The sequence below is a fragment of the Thermobia domestica genome, chromosome 7, assembly GCF_964235325.1.
Source record: "Thermobia domestica chromosome 7, izTheDome1.hap1.1, whole genome shotgun sequence".
NCBI lineage: Eukaryota > Metazoa > Arthropoda > Insecta > Zygentoma > Lepismatidae > Thermobia > Thermobia domestica.
Genome location: NC_137460.1, coordinates 12,143,380 through 12,159,146, shown reverse-complemented (window position 1 = coordinate 12,159,146; position 15,767 = coordinate 12,143,380). Strand labels below are relative to the sequence as shown.

Sequence of the window (15,767 nt, the reverse complement as noted above, 5' to 3'; positions counted from 1 at the left end):
TGGTCCGTATCAATGAGTATTCCGAAGAGAAAAAAACAGATCAGGCAGATCCGTATTTTTCCATCACGAAAAAAAATAAAGTTCTAAATAATTACTGAAATTATATTCTTGGATACAAAAAAGCCAGAGAAAACTCAGGCACAAGTATATATCCATATGTCGTAGAGGTAACGAAATCGTTGAGTTTGACCACTAGCGTCAATTTCCACAAGAAAATAACCTTTATAAAATGGTTGTTTTGGTTGCAGAATGTGGAATGTAATCGTACTTTGCACTTGTAGACCATAGAAAGAATAGAAAGGAAGTTCTATATTAATGGGAAGTTAAAAATGTAATGATGCTCCAGGTAAGATGTGGTATTATACTTCAAATTCATTGGAAATGATTCTAGAAAAGTTAGTTTCTTACTTCTTGGAGTTCGTAGTTTATTTTGGCTATTTACTCCTCCAAACATTCAGTGAAAGTAGTGTACTTTTAAGATATTATTCTTTAAATTACAGGGTTAGTTAACATTGTGGAGGACAATATTTGGAAAAGCTACGAGTAATGCATTCCTATTCGCATGACATTTTAACTTCCACCATGGTATAGGTTAAGAATGCGATGGGCACCATGTAATGACTCCTTTTGGTAGAAGCACAGTGTGTGGTAGAAGTGCTTGGACAAGATTATTTGTTTCGTGAACCGCAGAAAAGTGAGGTATCTGATCATGTCATAATAATGACAGGCAAGTAGCATATAGAATCAGGTGTTAACAGCAGAGCGCAGAGGGGGAGGTGTTACTTCGTAACACTCATTTACAATAATTTGAGGGAATACATGTAAGCTGTTAAGATGTTCTATGCTTTTCCTATTTACAATGTCTACTTTATTACTTTAGCTACATATGTTTCCTCTTCAAGTAAGTTCCTTAGACCAGGGCACGAAATTTCAGGTCTTAACTCAGTAGCAGATCGAAAGCAAATGAACGCCAATATAAAATATTTCGAGTTAAGTTCCAAAGTTAGTCGTCTGTTTCTAGGGAAATTTTCTGGGAAGAAATTAATAATTTGTTTGTTTGTGTGCTTGATAATGTATAAGGAGAGCGAAAGTTATGTTTATTTCCTTATATAAACGGTTCTAAACATGGATCTATTTGGCAAGCTGAGGAAACTACTTGGCGCAAGGTTACTTCATGGTAGGATTATGGGATGTAATGAGCTTTTGTTTTCTAAACACGGCTGGCGATAATGAGGAAAATCTACACTGTATTAAAAGTAAGTAAAAGTCATGGCTTAATAGATTAAAAATAAATTGCAGAAAGTATGGTAAGCAAATAACTGTGGAGAAAGTTATACTTTTCATTGTAACGAAAAGTAACATAACCAACATGGCGGCAAGGTTCAATAACACGGGTTCCTCTTCCCATTTAGTTGTAATAAAGACAGAAAACAACGTGCCCTGTGGGACTCTAACCCGCCTTCACTCCCTGACGCTCGCTCGGCAATACTATGTGAATTAAATATTAAATTTTGGTACAGAAAAGAACCAATTATTACACTATTCGCCTAAAACTAAGCGGATGACCAACTTCGGAACTTAACCCTAAATGCCAATATTTCTCTTCAGCTAGTTTTAATATTACGTCCTGTCCCATTTTACGGAGGCATACTTCATGAAATATGAACTACTTTTAGCAGGAAATACACTGTTATTGCTTTAGAAGGTTTTTTAAGGGACAAGTTGCATTAATGGGCCAAGATTGACAGGAGGACTAATTAGTGTGTGGATATATGGCTTAAAACTGCAGTGCACGAAACACGAACCAATTTAAAAAGAAACGTGAACTAGGTGGTCACTAAAAAGTACTAATGCTATCTAATCGAATCAAGACAGGGGAGCCCGCAGGAGGATGCGTTCGTAGGGAGTAGGCGCATCTCCGATGTAAGTATAGCCATGAAGGAAGATAGTGAAAGTCAATGCATATTGCAGAAAGCAAATGCCTTGCGTGTGGCACAGCTTTTCAACACCTAGCTATGATCATTGCTTCCACATAGCAACTCGCTTCTTGTTTTAGTTATGTAAGAGAATTACATTTTCATGAACAGTTTACATTTCGTTTTTCTGTCTTATACATGTGAGAAATAAGATCCGGATATATTTTGATTACGATAGAGTTCTAAAGCACTGGCTTGCATCCCTATTGAGTCGTAATAAAGAAAATAATCCACTTTCACTCGCTGTCGCTCGCTCTGCATTACTATGTAAATTGACTATTGAGCTTTAATGAAGAAAGGAACCAACATGGCTACTAACGTACCTTCACCTATAAATGCGGTCCAGCATTCTAGGACCTTCTCTTTGATTACTTATACAATCCTTTTATGAAACCTATACCTATATATGCGGGCCATCATTCTAGAACCTTCCCTTTGATTACTTATACAATCCTCTTATGAAACCTACACCTATATATGCGGGCCATCATTCTAGGACCTTCCCTTTGATTACTTATACAATCCTTTTATGAAATCTACACCTATATATGCGGGCCATCATTCTAGGACCTTCCCTTTGATTACTTATACAATTCTTTTATGAAACCTACACCTATATATGCGGGCCATCATTCTAGGACCTTCCCTTTGATTACTTATACAATCCTTTTTGAAATCTACACCTATATATGCGGGCCATCTTTCTAAGAACATTCCCTTTGATTACTTATACAATCCTCTTATGAAACCTACACCTATATATGCAAACCATCATTCTAGGACCTTCCCTTTGATTACTTATACGATCCTTTTATGAAACCTACACCTATATATGCGGGCCATCATTCTAGGACCTTCCCTTTGATTACTTATACGATCCTTTTATGAAATCTACACCTATATATGCGGGCCATCATTCTAGGACCTTCCCTTTGATTACTTATACAATCCTTTTATGAAATCTACACCTATATATTGCGGGCCATCATTCTAGGACCTTCCCTTTGATTACTTATATAATTCTTTTATGAAACCTACACCTATATATGCAGCCGATCATTCTAGGACCTTCCCTTTGATTACGTATACAATCCTTTTATGAAATCTACACCTATATATGCAGGCCATCATTCTAGAACCTTCCCTTTGATTACTTATACAATCCTCTTATGAAACCTACACCTATATATGCGGGCCATCATTCTAGGACCTTCCCTTTGATTACTTATACAATCCTTTTATGAAATCTACACCTATATATGCGGGCCATCATTCTAGGACCTTCCCTTTGATTACTTATACAATCCTTTTATGAAATCTACACCCATATATGCGGGCCATCATTCTAGGACCTTCCCTTTGATTACTTATACAATCCTTTTATGAAATCTACACCCATATATGCGGGCCATCTTTCTAGGACCTTCCCTTTGATTACCGGTACTTATACAATCCTTTTTGAAATCTACACCTATATATGCGGGCCATCATTCTAGGACCTTCCCTTTGATTACTTATACAATCATTTTATGAAATCTACACCTATATATGCGGGCCATCTTTCTAAGAACATTCCCTTTGATTGCTTATACAATCCTCTTATGAAACCTACACCTATATATGCGGACCATCATTCTAGGACCTTCCCTTTGATTACTTATACGATCCTTTTATGAAATCTACACCTATATATGCGGGCCATCATTCTAGGACCTTCCCTTTGATTACTTATACAATCCTTTTATGAAATCTACACCTATATATTGCGGGCCATCATTCTAGGACCTTCCCTTTGATTACTTATATAATTCTTTTATGAAACCTACACCTATATATGCGGCCGATCATTCTAGGACCTTCCCTTTGATTACGTATACAATCCTTTTATGAAATCTACACCTATATATGCAGGCCATCATTCTAGGACCTTCCCTTTGATTACTTATACAATTCTTTTATGAAACCTACACCTATATATGCGGGCCATCATTCTAGGACCTTCCCTTTGATTACTTATATAATTCTTTTATGAAACCTACACCTATATATGCGGGCCATCATTCTAAGACCTTCCCTTTGATTACTTATATAATCCTTTTATGAAATCTACACCTATATATGCGGGCCATCATTCTAGGACCTTCCCTTTGATTACTTATACAATTCTTTTATGAAACCTACACCTATATATGCGGGCCATCATTCTAGGACCTTCCCTTTGATTACTTAGGAGGGGCCGCGGTGGCTCAGTGGTAGAGCGTTCACCTCTGGTGCTAGGGGTCCCGGGTTCGATCCCAGCCCCCGCCAAGTGAACTTTGTGGTGGACAAACACCGTGTGCGTGGGTTTTCTCGTGGTTCTCCCGTTTCCTCCCACTTTCTTCATTCCACCATTTCATTCATTACTCATCATCACCGTCTCCTTTAGCCTAAACCGGCATAACCGTGGGACTTAAAACTCAACGATTTCATTTTTTCCTTTGATTACTTATACAATCCTTTTATGAAATCTACACCTATACATGCGGGCCATCATTCTAGGACATTCCCTTTGATTACTTATACAATTCTTTTATGAAACCTACACCTATATATGCGGGCCATCATTCTAGGACCTTCCCTTTGATTACTTATACAATCCTTTTATGAAACCAAGTAACAAATTTTAAAATCTATACCCTTATAAAATGGGATAGCATCTCATATTACTGTCGCAGAATTTAGGCCAAGTCGACTACTACATGTGTATGCCTTTGGTGCACATGGTCTGGGGTTCGATTCGAAGTGGGAGAAAAAGTTAATTTCACAATCATTCACATTCGTCAATCATCGACCCCGTCACCCTGAAGGGCATAACGGTAATACTTTAAGTTAAACCATTTCAAAAATCAGTAAAAGATAAAATTGTAAAATAATTACATATAGGTGAATATCTAGCAAGTTAAGGATGAAACCTTATCCAAATAAAAAAACAGACAGTGGAGAAAGTCTTATGTATATGTTCCGAGGCCAATGTAACAAACAGAACAGAAGGTTTTTTGGAAGAAGATACATCTTCCCAATCTACGCTTTGCTTTTTTACAAACCACTCAGGAAAACGTCCCATGTGATGCATGTTAAGTCTTTAATCCTTTGCCTTTATTTGAGCAAAGTCTGATGTCTGTGCAATTTCCTAGTGTTTTCGTGGGTAAAGTTTTTGTGAAAATTTGACACTATTGTTCGATCTATATCTCGAAATCTAAAAATTTCTAAATTTATATTGTATCTGCCAAACTTATTGCTTATGACAGCCGTTTCACAAATACCAGGTACGATTGCTGTAATACATGTAGATTTCTTGCGACAGAAAATTCGCTCTCCTGTAAAATGTAAAAAAAAAAACTCAAGGTTTCATATATATATATATATGTATATATATATATATATATATATATATATATATATATATAATATCGGGGAAGAGAGAGAGAAATAAATTAAGGTGGAAAATTGAGTTAAATGGGAATTCAAAACACAAATACTTGTCCGCACACCATCTTGTCTCGAACTCCCGTAGTCAACTAAAATATTGACTGGTAATTTTGCGCTCTTCCTAAAAGAATATAATTTCATTACTAATAGATTCTTAAACAGTAAACATGAGGTAGTTCATTGTTTTACAAAATTTTGCCCCACACATGTTTCAACTAAACTGAAAATTAGTGAAACATCATATCGCTTAGTAAACTAAGAATAAGGAAATAACGTGAATAAGGTAAACATTACTATTCCTACTAATAATAGGAGAAGCACTACTCACTCCAATAAAGATAATTTAATTTTCCCATGACATTTTAAGTTACAATGACTTACAAAATCACTGGTTTTTGCGTTTTACTCTGCTGCCTTTGCTTACTCAAGTTCCTAATGTTTGAAATAAATATCTTCGTTCCGTACTGGTGACGTCGTCATGTAATCCTTTCTTGAAGGCGAGATAAAATGGTGGGGAACAGCCTATATTGTGATGAATGATTTTGCATGGTGGACTGTGCATCTGCCAATTACACTGGATTCAATCCTCGGTAGTGGTTCATAGCCCTAGTAAGTCCTTCCTTCCTATCCTTAAGCCCTGTCCTTCGTATGGTTAAGCCCTGTCCTTCGTATCCTTAAGCCCTGCCCTTTGTATCCGTAAGCCCTGTCCTTCGTATCCCAAAGTCCTGTTCTTCATATCTTTATGTCCTGTCCTTCGTATCCTTAAGCCCTGTTCTTCGTATCCTGGTGGCTGTGTAAGAACGTAAAACGCAAAATCTCGACTCTTATTCTCGCATAAGTATGCCTAGCTGGACGATAAATCCCAAATATATTTATTATTATTATTATTATTATTATTATTATTATTATTATTATTATTATTATTATTATTATTACATAATCAGAATTAGACTTTATGCAAGAGACATTATATATTCATACTCATTGTTAATATGACTGCCGTATTTAGCTACATTGGACCTACAATTGAAACATTGAGTACACTAGTAATCACTTATGTGCAAATATGAAAAAAGGAAACAAATTATTTTAATGAAACGTTAAGCTATTTTTTTTTATTTATTTATTTGTTATTATTTTCATTTCCACACTTAAGAAATTAGTTGTGCATTTCATGTGTCAATTGTAGGTACAGTACTATGACTATACGAATAATTAAAAAATATATGTATATGATAAACTCAGCAATGCGTCTAAATTTGTATTAATGGGTGAGTATTCAATGGATACCTCCCACCTTTGTCACTGATTTATTTATTTACATAAACCACACTGTTGTTTCAATTGCATCTCACGGAATCTATTATATAGCCTGATGAAAAATCATTTTACTTGTGGTAAAGCTGACAAAGACAAGGTTCCCATTGAAGATTTCGCCATTAATAGAAATTAGATGCATTCAGGAGTTTACTTTAATAATTATTATCACGTATCAGTTTAGTTCCTTCATTATTTTATTACAGTCTTGATCTTGGACAAAAAAAAAAAAAAAAAAAAAAAAGGTTACTGGTATATTTAAGAAAGCGTGCAATGTATGCGTTTCACAAGTACCGAGGACTCAAGGAACAATTTGATTATTCAAGGCTTAAAAAATCCGAAACCGAACTTTTCCTCTTTAAAAAAAAATAATTAAATAAGCTTTTTAAAAAATTCTTTCAGTCTCTTTCTAAGTACTCTCCATTAGATGCAATCCAGTCAACTTCTCTAGTTTTCTTTTCCACTGTTTGAAGCACCTCTGGAACTCTTTAATTTTGATATCGTCCAATCCCTCTGCGAAGCTCTTTTTACAGCCTCCACATCATCAAAACTTTTTTCTTTATCATTCTCGCGTGCTCTCATCACCTGCAATGACCTTGGTCAAAGAGTTTTGGTCATTTCAATTTGATTTTTCAAGTGTTGACTCAAATTCATACTGTTTTTTTAATCCTTTATGAACAAGCAAGGAACAAACTTAGAGGCAACACGCCTTATTTGCAAATCCGCTGGCACGAGCTCAAACTCATTCCTGTCTGTTCTGAAATTTCTTCAATCGTAAAACGATGATCCTCGTTGATTTTTGGTGAATTTTTTAAAATGTTTTTCGTCATTTTAAGATGTTGAAGGGTGCCCAGAATGAGCATGATCTTCAACACTCATCTCACCACGATTAAAGCGCCCACACCACTCGAAAACTAATGTGCAGCTCACAGCATCCTTCTTGAAAGCCTGTTGAAGCATTTGGTAAGCGTCTGTTGCCGAACGCTACGATCAAACGTTAATCTGCCATGCAGACACCGCTTGGGCAACTGATTTAGGAAGGTCTCTACTAGACTCACCTAACAGAAGAACTCTGTGCTATTCCTAGAAACTACCACGTGCTTTTAATCCGGTTTGTTTTGGGTCTTCTTCGTATGGTTGAAAGCAAAAATGTACAACTGCGCCCCGTTGATATTTCTGTGGAAATTACTTCAGTATCTCTCCGAGACTTTTGTTATTCCGATTTTTATTTCCTTATTTTTACAAGGTAACCGAAAAAGTCCTTTCCCTTCTACAGCAGTGATAAAAGAAGAGCAATACAGTGGACGGTACTTATCTTTAGGTTTCAGAGTAACCTCCATCAAAATCCATCATCTTTTGCCAACGTTCATGCAGTTGCACCATACCCTAGTGATAAAACTCGGCGGTCGTGGATGCAAAGAAATCCATGAGTGCATTCCACAGATCTCCCACGAAAGCGGTTTTCGAAGAAGTGAAACAGATGGTACATTTCTTGATACAAGATCCGGTGAATATGGTGCATGGCAGTCACCTAGTCAAGTTGCTGAAGGGTCTTCTGAGTTCTCTTTGCCACATGTGGCATGGCATTATAATGCAGGAACAGCATACCTGTGCGATTCACTAATGCCGGCTCTTTCTTCCGCAATGCACGGTGCATCCTTTGCAGCTGCTGAGAGTAGAGATCAGCAGTAATGATGTGACTAGGTGGAAGGAGCCCGTAATTCATCACTTGCCAGTTCCACCATATAGAGAGCATAACCTTTCGTGGGTATAGAGGTGGTCTTGAGGTGCGACGAACAGGGTCTCATGGCGACAACTAATCTCTGGAACGCTTGGGGCCGCGGTGGCTCAGTGGTAGAGCGTTCACCTTTGGTGCTTGGGGTCCAGGGTTCGCCAAGTGAACTTTGTGGTGGACAAACACCGTGGCGTGGGTTTCCTCGGAGTTCTCCCGTTTCCTCTCACTTTCTTCATTCCACCATTTCATTCATTACTCATCATCATTTCAGTCATTACTCATCATCACCGTCTCCTTTAGCCTAACCGGCATAACCGTGGGACGTAAAACTCAAAGATTTCATTTCATTTTTTCTCTGGTACGCTTGGGAGTGTCATAGAAAACCGACTTTTCGTCACCAGTGAGCAAGCGATCAAAGGTGGGTATGTTCAGGTGCTGAGTGAGTAAGCACAAACAGACTGTCACTTGTTATACCTTGTTGGTTGCGACCAGATGTAGAGTACCCACTTGCTTAACTTGTATGATTTCCTATCCCATGCAGGTGCAGGCTTGACTGTTTAGCTGAAGCATGGAACCTTTCTGCAAGTTCATCACACGTTAGACAACTGTTCTCCTCGATGGCTGCTTCCAAGGCCTCGTCATCCAACACATGTGATCGTCCACTGCGAAGTTCATCTGAAAGGCACGTCTCCCGAATAAAATTTCTGGAACCAATGCTTGACATTCTCCCTAAATGTTTGACATATGCGGCAACTTGATGTGGCAGCTGACAGGCCCACTTTAAACCCATATAACAAACACACGCGAACAAGCTGCTTCGATACCTCCTTTTCTCCTCAACACTGGACGAGATATGGCTGCTGTATATGCACAACGTGCCTGTATTAGGTCCTGTCGGTGTCGATAGCTTAATCGATGTATTGTGTCGATGTTACGGCTCTAGTGACTTTCTTTAAGATTAACACGTTGACTGCAATGTGTATGGAATTCCATACACACGGCTTTCCCATGTAGCGCCGCGTGTATTAATTTCCGTACACATAAATATATATTGCACTTTTTCACATTCGCTCTATAGGTGTGTATGCTGTTACATACATATGGCATAGAAGTCAAAATTTAATATCCACGCCGCGTGTATGCAAAACCATAGACAAAGAAAATTATACATTTATGGGGTTAAAACAAAGTATTAGTGGCGGATTGTTGCCCGTGGCGCACAGATGAGAAAGGTCAAAATATATAGTGGCGGTCAACGTGTTAAATAACGGAACCAGCCCCAACTTTGTTTCTTTCTTTCTTTACTCTCTCTGTCTCTCTCTCTCTCTCTCTGGAGAGAGAGAGTGGAAGTTATTTCATTTCTATAAAAACTTGTAAGTTGTACGTGCTTGCAACTAGAAGCCTTTTTGTCACAAGTGAAACTTTAACAATGGCGTTTAAACCCCGCGTCGTACTCGGCTTTGGCAAACTGGACTCCTCTTTGAGTGTAACACCACTACACAGTTCAATTCTCACTTCGTTTTAGACTACCATTTTGTATCTGTCGAAGTGCGGGAAAATATCATTTTTTGCAATAATTTTAACTTTTTACTTTATTTACGAAGACGAGTGATTCACGTTGACCACATTTTTTACTGTTGAAGCTAAAAGACATTAAGCAACAATGAGAGGTACTCCTAATTGACTTAATAATGAGATAGTAACAAAAGGATGAAGAACTAATCAAAAGACACAAGAAATGCCGGCCAACCAAAACCAAGAACCTAAATGTCGCTGAAATTTATTGCCAATTAGAAGGAAAACTTACGAAATATAGGAAATTTTTAATGATAACAAAAACGGGGGATTTGAAAATAGTGTAATTTTGATGATTTTAAAGACAGAAATATTGAGATTTTTAAGGAAAAACCTCACATGACAATTTTTCAACAGAAACATTAACAAAACAGCAAAAAACTACAAAATACACACTTAAATAATATAATATACAAATATATTATATTATTTACACTAAATACACTAAAAGATAAGAACAATATAACCCTAACATTATACAAAATTTTAATGTTTTACCCAATTGATTATAATTTTTAGAGGTTATTCCACAAAATAGATAACATTAATATGCAATATTTCGATATTTAGGAAACATGAGACACTATACAGTGTATTCCAAAAATCGAGGATCATGATACATTAGAAAATATATAATGTATCATTTTCTTTAACTTCCGTAATGCTTAAGTCTTCGAACCACACAATCCAATATTTCAAGTATAGCGTTTGACCAACTTCTCCTTTAGTCGAGTGTCTAGCCTGTTAGTTAGGAATGATCTTTCTGACTGCCTCTTTGACTACTGTGATTCTTGATCTGATCTCTTTAGTGCTGTAAACATCTTTCGTCAAAACGCTTCCCAGGCCGTAAGCGCGTGTTTGCATGGGACATTCTCATGACTTTCGACTTTTCGATGTTGATTTCCATTCTATGTAGTTTCCCAGTATCAATTATTTTATGCACCATTTCCAGGTAGTCCTTCTTTGGTTCTAGCTATAATAACTGCGTCATCCGCATATCTGACTTTGTTAATGATTTTCCCTTCAATCTTGAAATCTTTAGTTTCCATTAATGCTTCCCTTTTTAAACATTCAGCGTAAATGTTGAGAAAGTGGGGTGGCATACTACATTGTCGTGTGACTCCTCTTCCAGTTTCGACATTTTATTTTTTCTCTCGTTACATGTGGGAAATTTACCAATATACTTTTCTTTAAATGCATTACGTATATAGCATTATTTTGCAGACCAAATTAATCTTTCATTAAAATCGGTGTTATACTGTATACAGTTTGTCTGTAATGACGAATAATTGCACAATCATTGACAATTATATTTATATTTTATTACAGGCATACAATGAGTCGTTTTCGATTAATTACCTTTGACGTCACTGGAACAATTCTGAAATTTCGTTTACCAATTGGAGAACAATATGCACAAAGCGGGTCTAAGTTTGGAGTCGTTGCAGACCCATCTCGATTGACATCGAGCTACAGGACCCAGTGGGAGCGGCTGAATGCGGCTCATCCTAATTATGGTGCTAAAACGGGAATCTCTTGGGAGCATTGGTGGAGTGAGATAGTGCGTGGGACTTTTAGCGGCGCTGGTGTTCATATGGATAAAAATCAGTTGCGATCTGTAACCAATGATCTTCAGTCAGCATATATGACATCTGTGTGTTGGGACTACTGCGAAGGTGCAACCGAGTTGCTAGAACGTCTACATGCAAACCAAGTTCCTCTCGGAATAATATCAAATTTCGATGACAGTCTTGAAACAATTCTAGTCAATATGGGGATTAGAGATTACTTTCAGTTTGTTATATCCTCCTATAGTGTTGGTTACCAAAAACCTGACCCACGAATATTCGAATTGGCTTTGAAACGTTATGGTTATAGCATAAAGCCTAGTCAAGCAGTTCATATAGGTGACACGTACGAATTTGATTACATGGGTGCCATTCGTGCAGGGTGGAATGCTTATATTGTACATCTGAATAACCAAGAGGCGGATCGGAAAGTGAATCCAGAGGTTGTGTTTCAAAGTCTTCCGGAATTGCAGTGCCATTTGTTGTAAAATTTATGTATATTTTATGCTGTGATTTTTATAATTGCATTTTTAATGCTTGTAAATGTGGAAAGGAATTTAACTAACCTTCCACCTTCCAGGTTTTATTTTAAATACTCAGATGTGAAGGAAAGTAAGCACAAAGTAGCTATTCTCACGCCATTTATTCCTTATTACTTTCTGAACAGTGAATACTATTGGCAAAAACGGGTGTGTAGGAAATATATATTTTATTCCCTACATATATATGATGGGTCAGAATAAGGTTTACTATTACAGACTTCAATAACTTTCCTTAGGTAATACACAGAAAAAGCACATAACTCATTGTAATTGTCAACTCTAATACTAGTACATATTTTTTTACACAACCCACCATCAAAGCAATAACTTTGAGTAGTGACATACTTCTGCCAGCTTTCATACTGTTTCTGCACAAACTGTTCTGCAGGCTTCTTTTGGTAACTTCTTCATTCAGAGTGCGCATTGGGCACGTTTTCATTTTTTTCGCTGAAGTAAACCTCCACCTTTTAAAGATCTGTTTAAGCTTCGGAGAAAAGTAGTAATCTACTGTCTCGTTGGATCTCTTCGTGAACTCTGGCAATCGTGGGACGTTGAGCTAAAATATTTCATTTTCATCCTTGGATGTTCTTTTGCTTCAGTGGAAACATGACCACTTGTGAATCGCTTGTGCTATTCGTAAACTTGGGTCCGTGACATTGCTTCCTCACCATACGCGTGATCTGTTTACATGTCTTCGTAAGTGCGTAATACCAAAATTGTTATGTTCCCTCTCTGCTCTTGAAGCGTTATCATCTCGACAGACTGCTTAACAGCATGAAGACCTCTTCACCTGTAATGTCTTCGCTTAGATAGTTGCAATAACTCTGTTACAGTGGTGGTGCAACATCAGCTAATGCCTCTGTGCAAACGACAGTCAATAATTGCAAATACATCGCCACGTGGAAAGTTAGGTTAATTTTTTAGTGTATTAGTATTTATGCTCGTGCACAGTTTTATCGACGACCTATTTCGTCACAAAGTTGTATCTTATAGCCTTAAAGCAATGTGTGTTACATATGTCATTGTTGAGCGATCAGTCTTTAAACCAAGGCCGATACAGACTTTGTGTTCCAGCAAGTTCGTGCTACATAGCATATGAAAATTTGAATGTACCTCATCTAAAGGATTATTATTATTATTAAAAAAAAAAAAAAAAAGTTCCTAAACTGATAATGTGTAGCAAGTGATGATAAGTATAGCTAATCACTGTGCTATTACTACTATTATAATCAAAGTAAATCAATTCCTCTAGAATAAATTATTTCTGAATTGCAGCAACAAAACCACAACAACTGAGTAGTAGGCAAATTTTATTGTTAGGGAATCAAATAAGCTTAGCTCAGGGATAACTATTTTGTGCTTATTTCCATTCTTGTTGGAATAATCTACGAAAAACAAAAAAATACCTTATTGTGCCGTAAACCATTAAGACGAGCATGCGGGAATTAGCATATTCTAATCACAAAATAATAATTTCATTAGTATACGTGATGTAATTACAAAAGTCTTTGTCAGTAGCTCAGGTGAAACTCTATATAGAAGTCGGTCAATATTGCTGTTTTGCAATTCATTTTTTAAAAATGAGAATTTATTTTTTTTATCGTAGTTTTCTTGACACATACTCTTTAGAAATAATGATATTAAAAAGAAGAAGACACTTTTATTTATGCATAGCTCATCGTCAAACAGTAATGAATGAAAAAAATAATTAAAAAGCAACAAAATGAATGGTATTCACAAAGATATATGCAGTATATATATATATCTTCTACCACGTTGCTCTGTGTTGAATCCTACCTAGATATTTTATATTCTTTAAGTAATACATGGAGGATTAAAGAATCTGATAACGAATTACTTTTAGAAACATTTTATTGTTTTGAACAAGAGAATGATGTATTTTGTTCCAATAACTTATATTATGAAGATTTTTATTTAAATTTGTACACTCGCTTGTTTTACTGTAAGTTGCATTTAAGTTGGATCTGATGTAATATTTTTCATTTTTATTACTTAAGTTAATGAGTTTTTTAAAATTCTATCGAAGAATGAAAATATATCTAATGAATTTTGTGATTAAATTATTTTAAAATTTCGTAGTTTTATTTTCTGTTCATATACATCACATAAAAGAGTCCCTCAAAGGAGTTCTAAACAGACATAAAACATTGGAAAACGTCGTGGTGTAACTTGAGGCTGGAATTTGCAGTCAATATTTATGTTACAATTTACCTTAAGTTCCTCTGAGCCATTAATAATTTCGAATGTAGAATTATTCTTGCAATAGAGGAAATAGGAAAATGAAATATTTTTTATAAACTTTTACACATGGAGTGTATCCTTGCTAGTTTACCTTTTAATTTTAATCTTAATTTTTGACTCTTTTTCTTCTTTACTCCTTCAAAACTTGATGATAATCCCACTGTTAGCTTCTCACATAGTTGTTGTTTGCACCAGATACAAATCGTAAATGCAAAGATAATTGTACATTGAATTACGTAATAGGAGGTAAGGTTCGGTCGATAAGTAATGCACAATGCTTAATAACTTTTTAATTGATAACTCATAATAATGATACTTGGTACATGTGAACTCACAACTGTTGGCTACTGCACATTTGGTCCAACATTCTTTGCAACTGTGAAAAGTACCGTGGTTACATTCTACATCTTATTTGCGAAATCATCCTCTAACCTCTTGGAGTACCAGGTAGAATTTTTTTCAATCTACCAAACAGGTCTGAGGGAGCCAGTTGAGTCTGTAAGTGGGTCAGGTATCAAAGTCCATCCATATCTTGCAATTTTTGTCAATCTCTGGTATTCGGTATGCGGTCTTGCATTGTCCTGATGAAATTTGATACGAGTGACTTTTTGTTGTAATTGTTCTTGTTAGCTTCCTATCCTACACTATCTTTCCTTGATAAAGAAAACCTTTTTTTTTTTTTTTTTTTTTTTTTTTTTTTTTTTTTTTTTTCAAGAATATCCATAAAGATGAAACCATCTTGATCCCAAAAGACGGTGATCATAATTTTGTCTTTGGAAAAGGTAAGCCTTTGGCTTTTCTTGACTGGTGATGTTGTATAGGTTCATTGCATTTCATTGACACTTTGCGCCCTGAAACGCCTGAATAGGTGCTTCTGGGAAAGCTTCGATGAGGTTTAAACAAATTTCGTTCCAAGTTTGCATAATTTATCTTATTAGAAGCTGTGACTCGTGTTTTGAATGAAATTTTCGATATCCAGGATCTGAAAGAAGGTTAAGAACACTTCCTTTGAAGACTGACAACCTTTCCATCATTTCACTCGTTATTGTCCGGTTATTCCTGACCATTTCCTCCACACGAGCCAAATTTTGGTGTGGTGCTGCGAAGGAGAGTCTGCATGTGTCTCTTTGTCACTGACATCAAAATCACCAGTCTATCTCTATATTATGCTTGTTCTATCAAAGGTTTCGTACCATATATAGGATGCAGTTTTTTTGAATGAATTACTGTAGCTGAAATGTGGACCAAAGTGACTCAGTGGTAAAGCGTTCACCTCTGGTGCTTGGGCCCTTGGTTCGATCTCAGCTCGCGTCAAGTGAACTTC

At 36.4% G+C, this 15,767-nt stretch overlaps 1 protein-coding gene across 2 annotated transcripts in view; it reads left to right on the top strand.

Moving 5' to 3' along the window:
- The first annotated feature begins 15 nt into the window (after window positions 1–15).
- LOC145689858 (rhythmically expressed gene 2 protein-like) overlaps window positions 16–15,767 on the top strand; it is a 34,721-nt gene continuing 18,969 nt past the window's right edge. Inside the window, exons 1-2 of one of the 2 annotated variants that reach the window (XM_081764125.1) lie at window positions 89–346; window positions 11,401–14,278. In XM_081764125.1, the coding sequence (XP_081620251.1) occupies window positions 11,408–12,127 (720 nt within the window). In that variant the 5' untranslated portion in view covers window positions 89–346; window positions 11,401–11,407 and the 3' untranslated portion in view covers window positions 12,128–14,278. Of the gene's footprint in view, window positions 347–11,400; window positions 14,279–15,767 lie in introns of those variants that run through there. The other variant, XM_081764126.1, reaches the window with a different exon arrangement.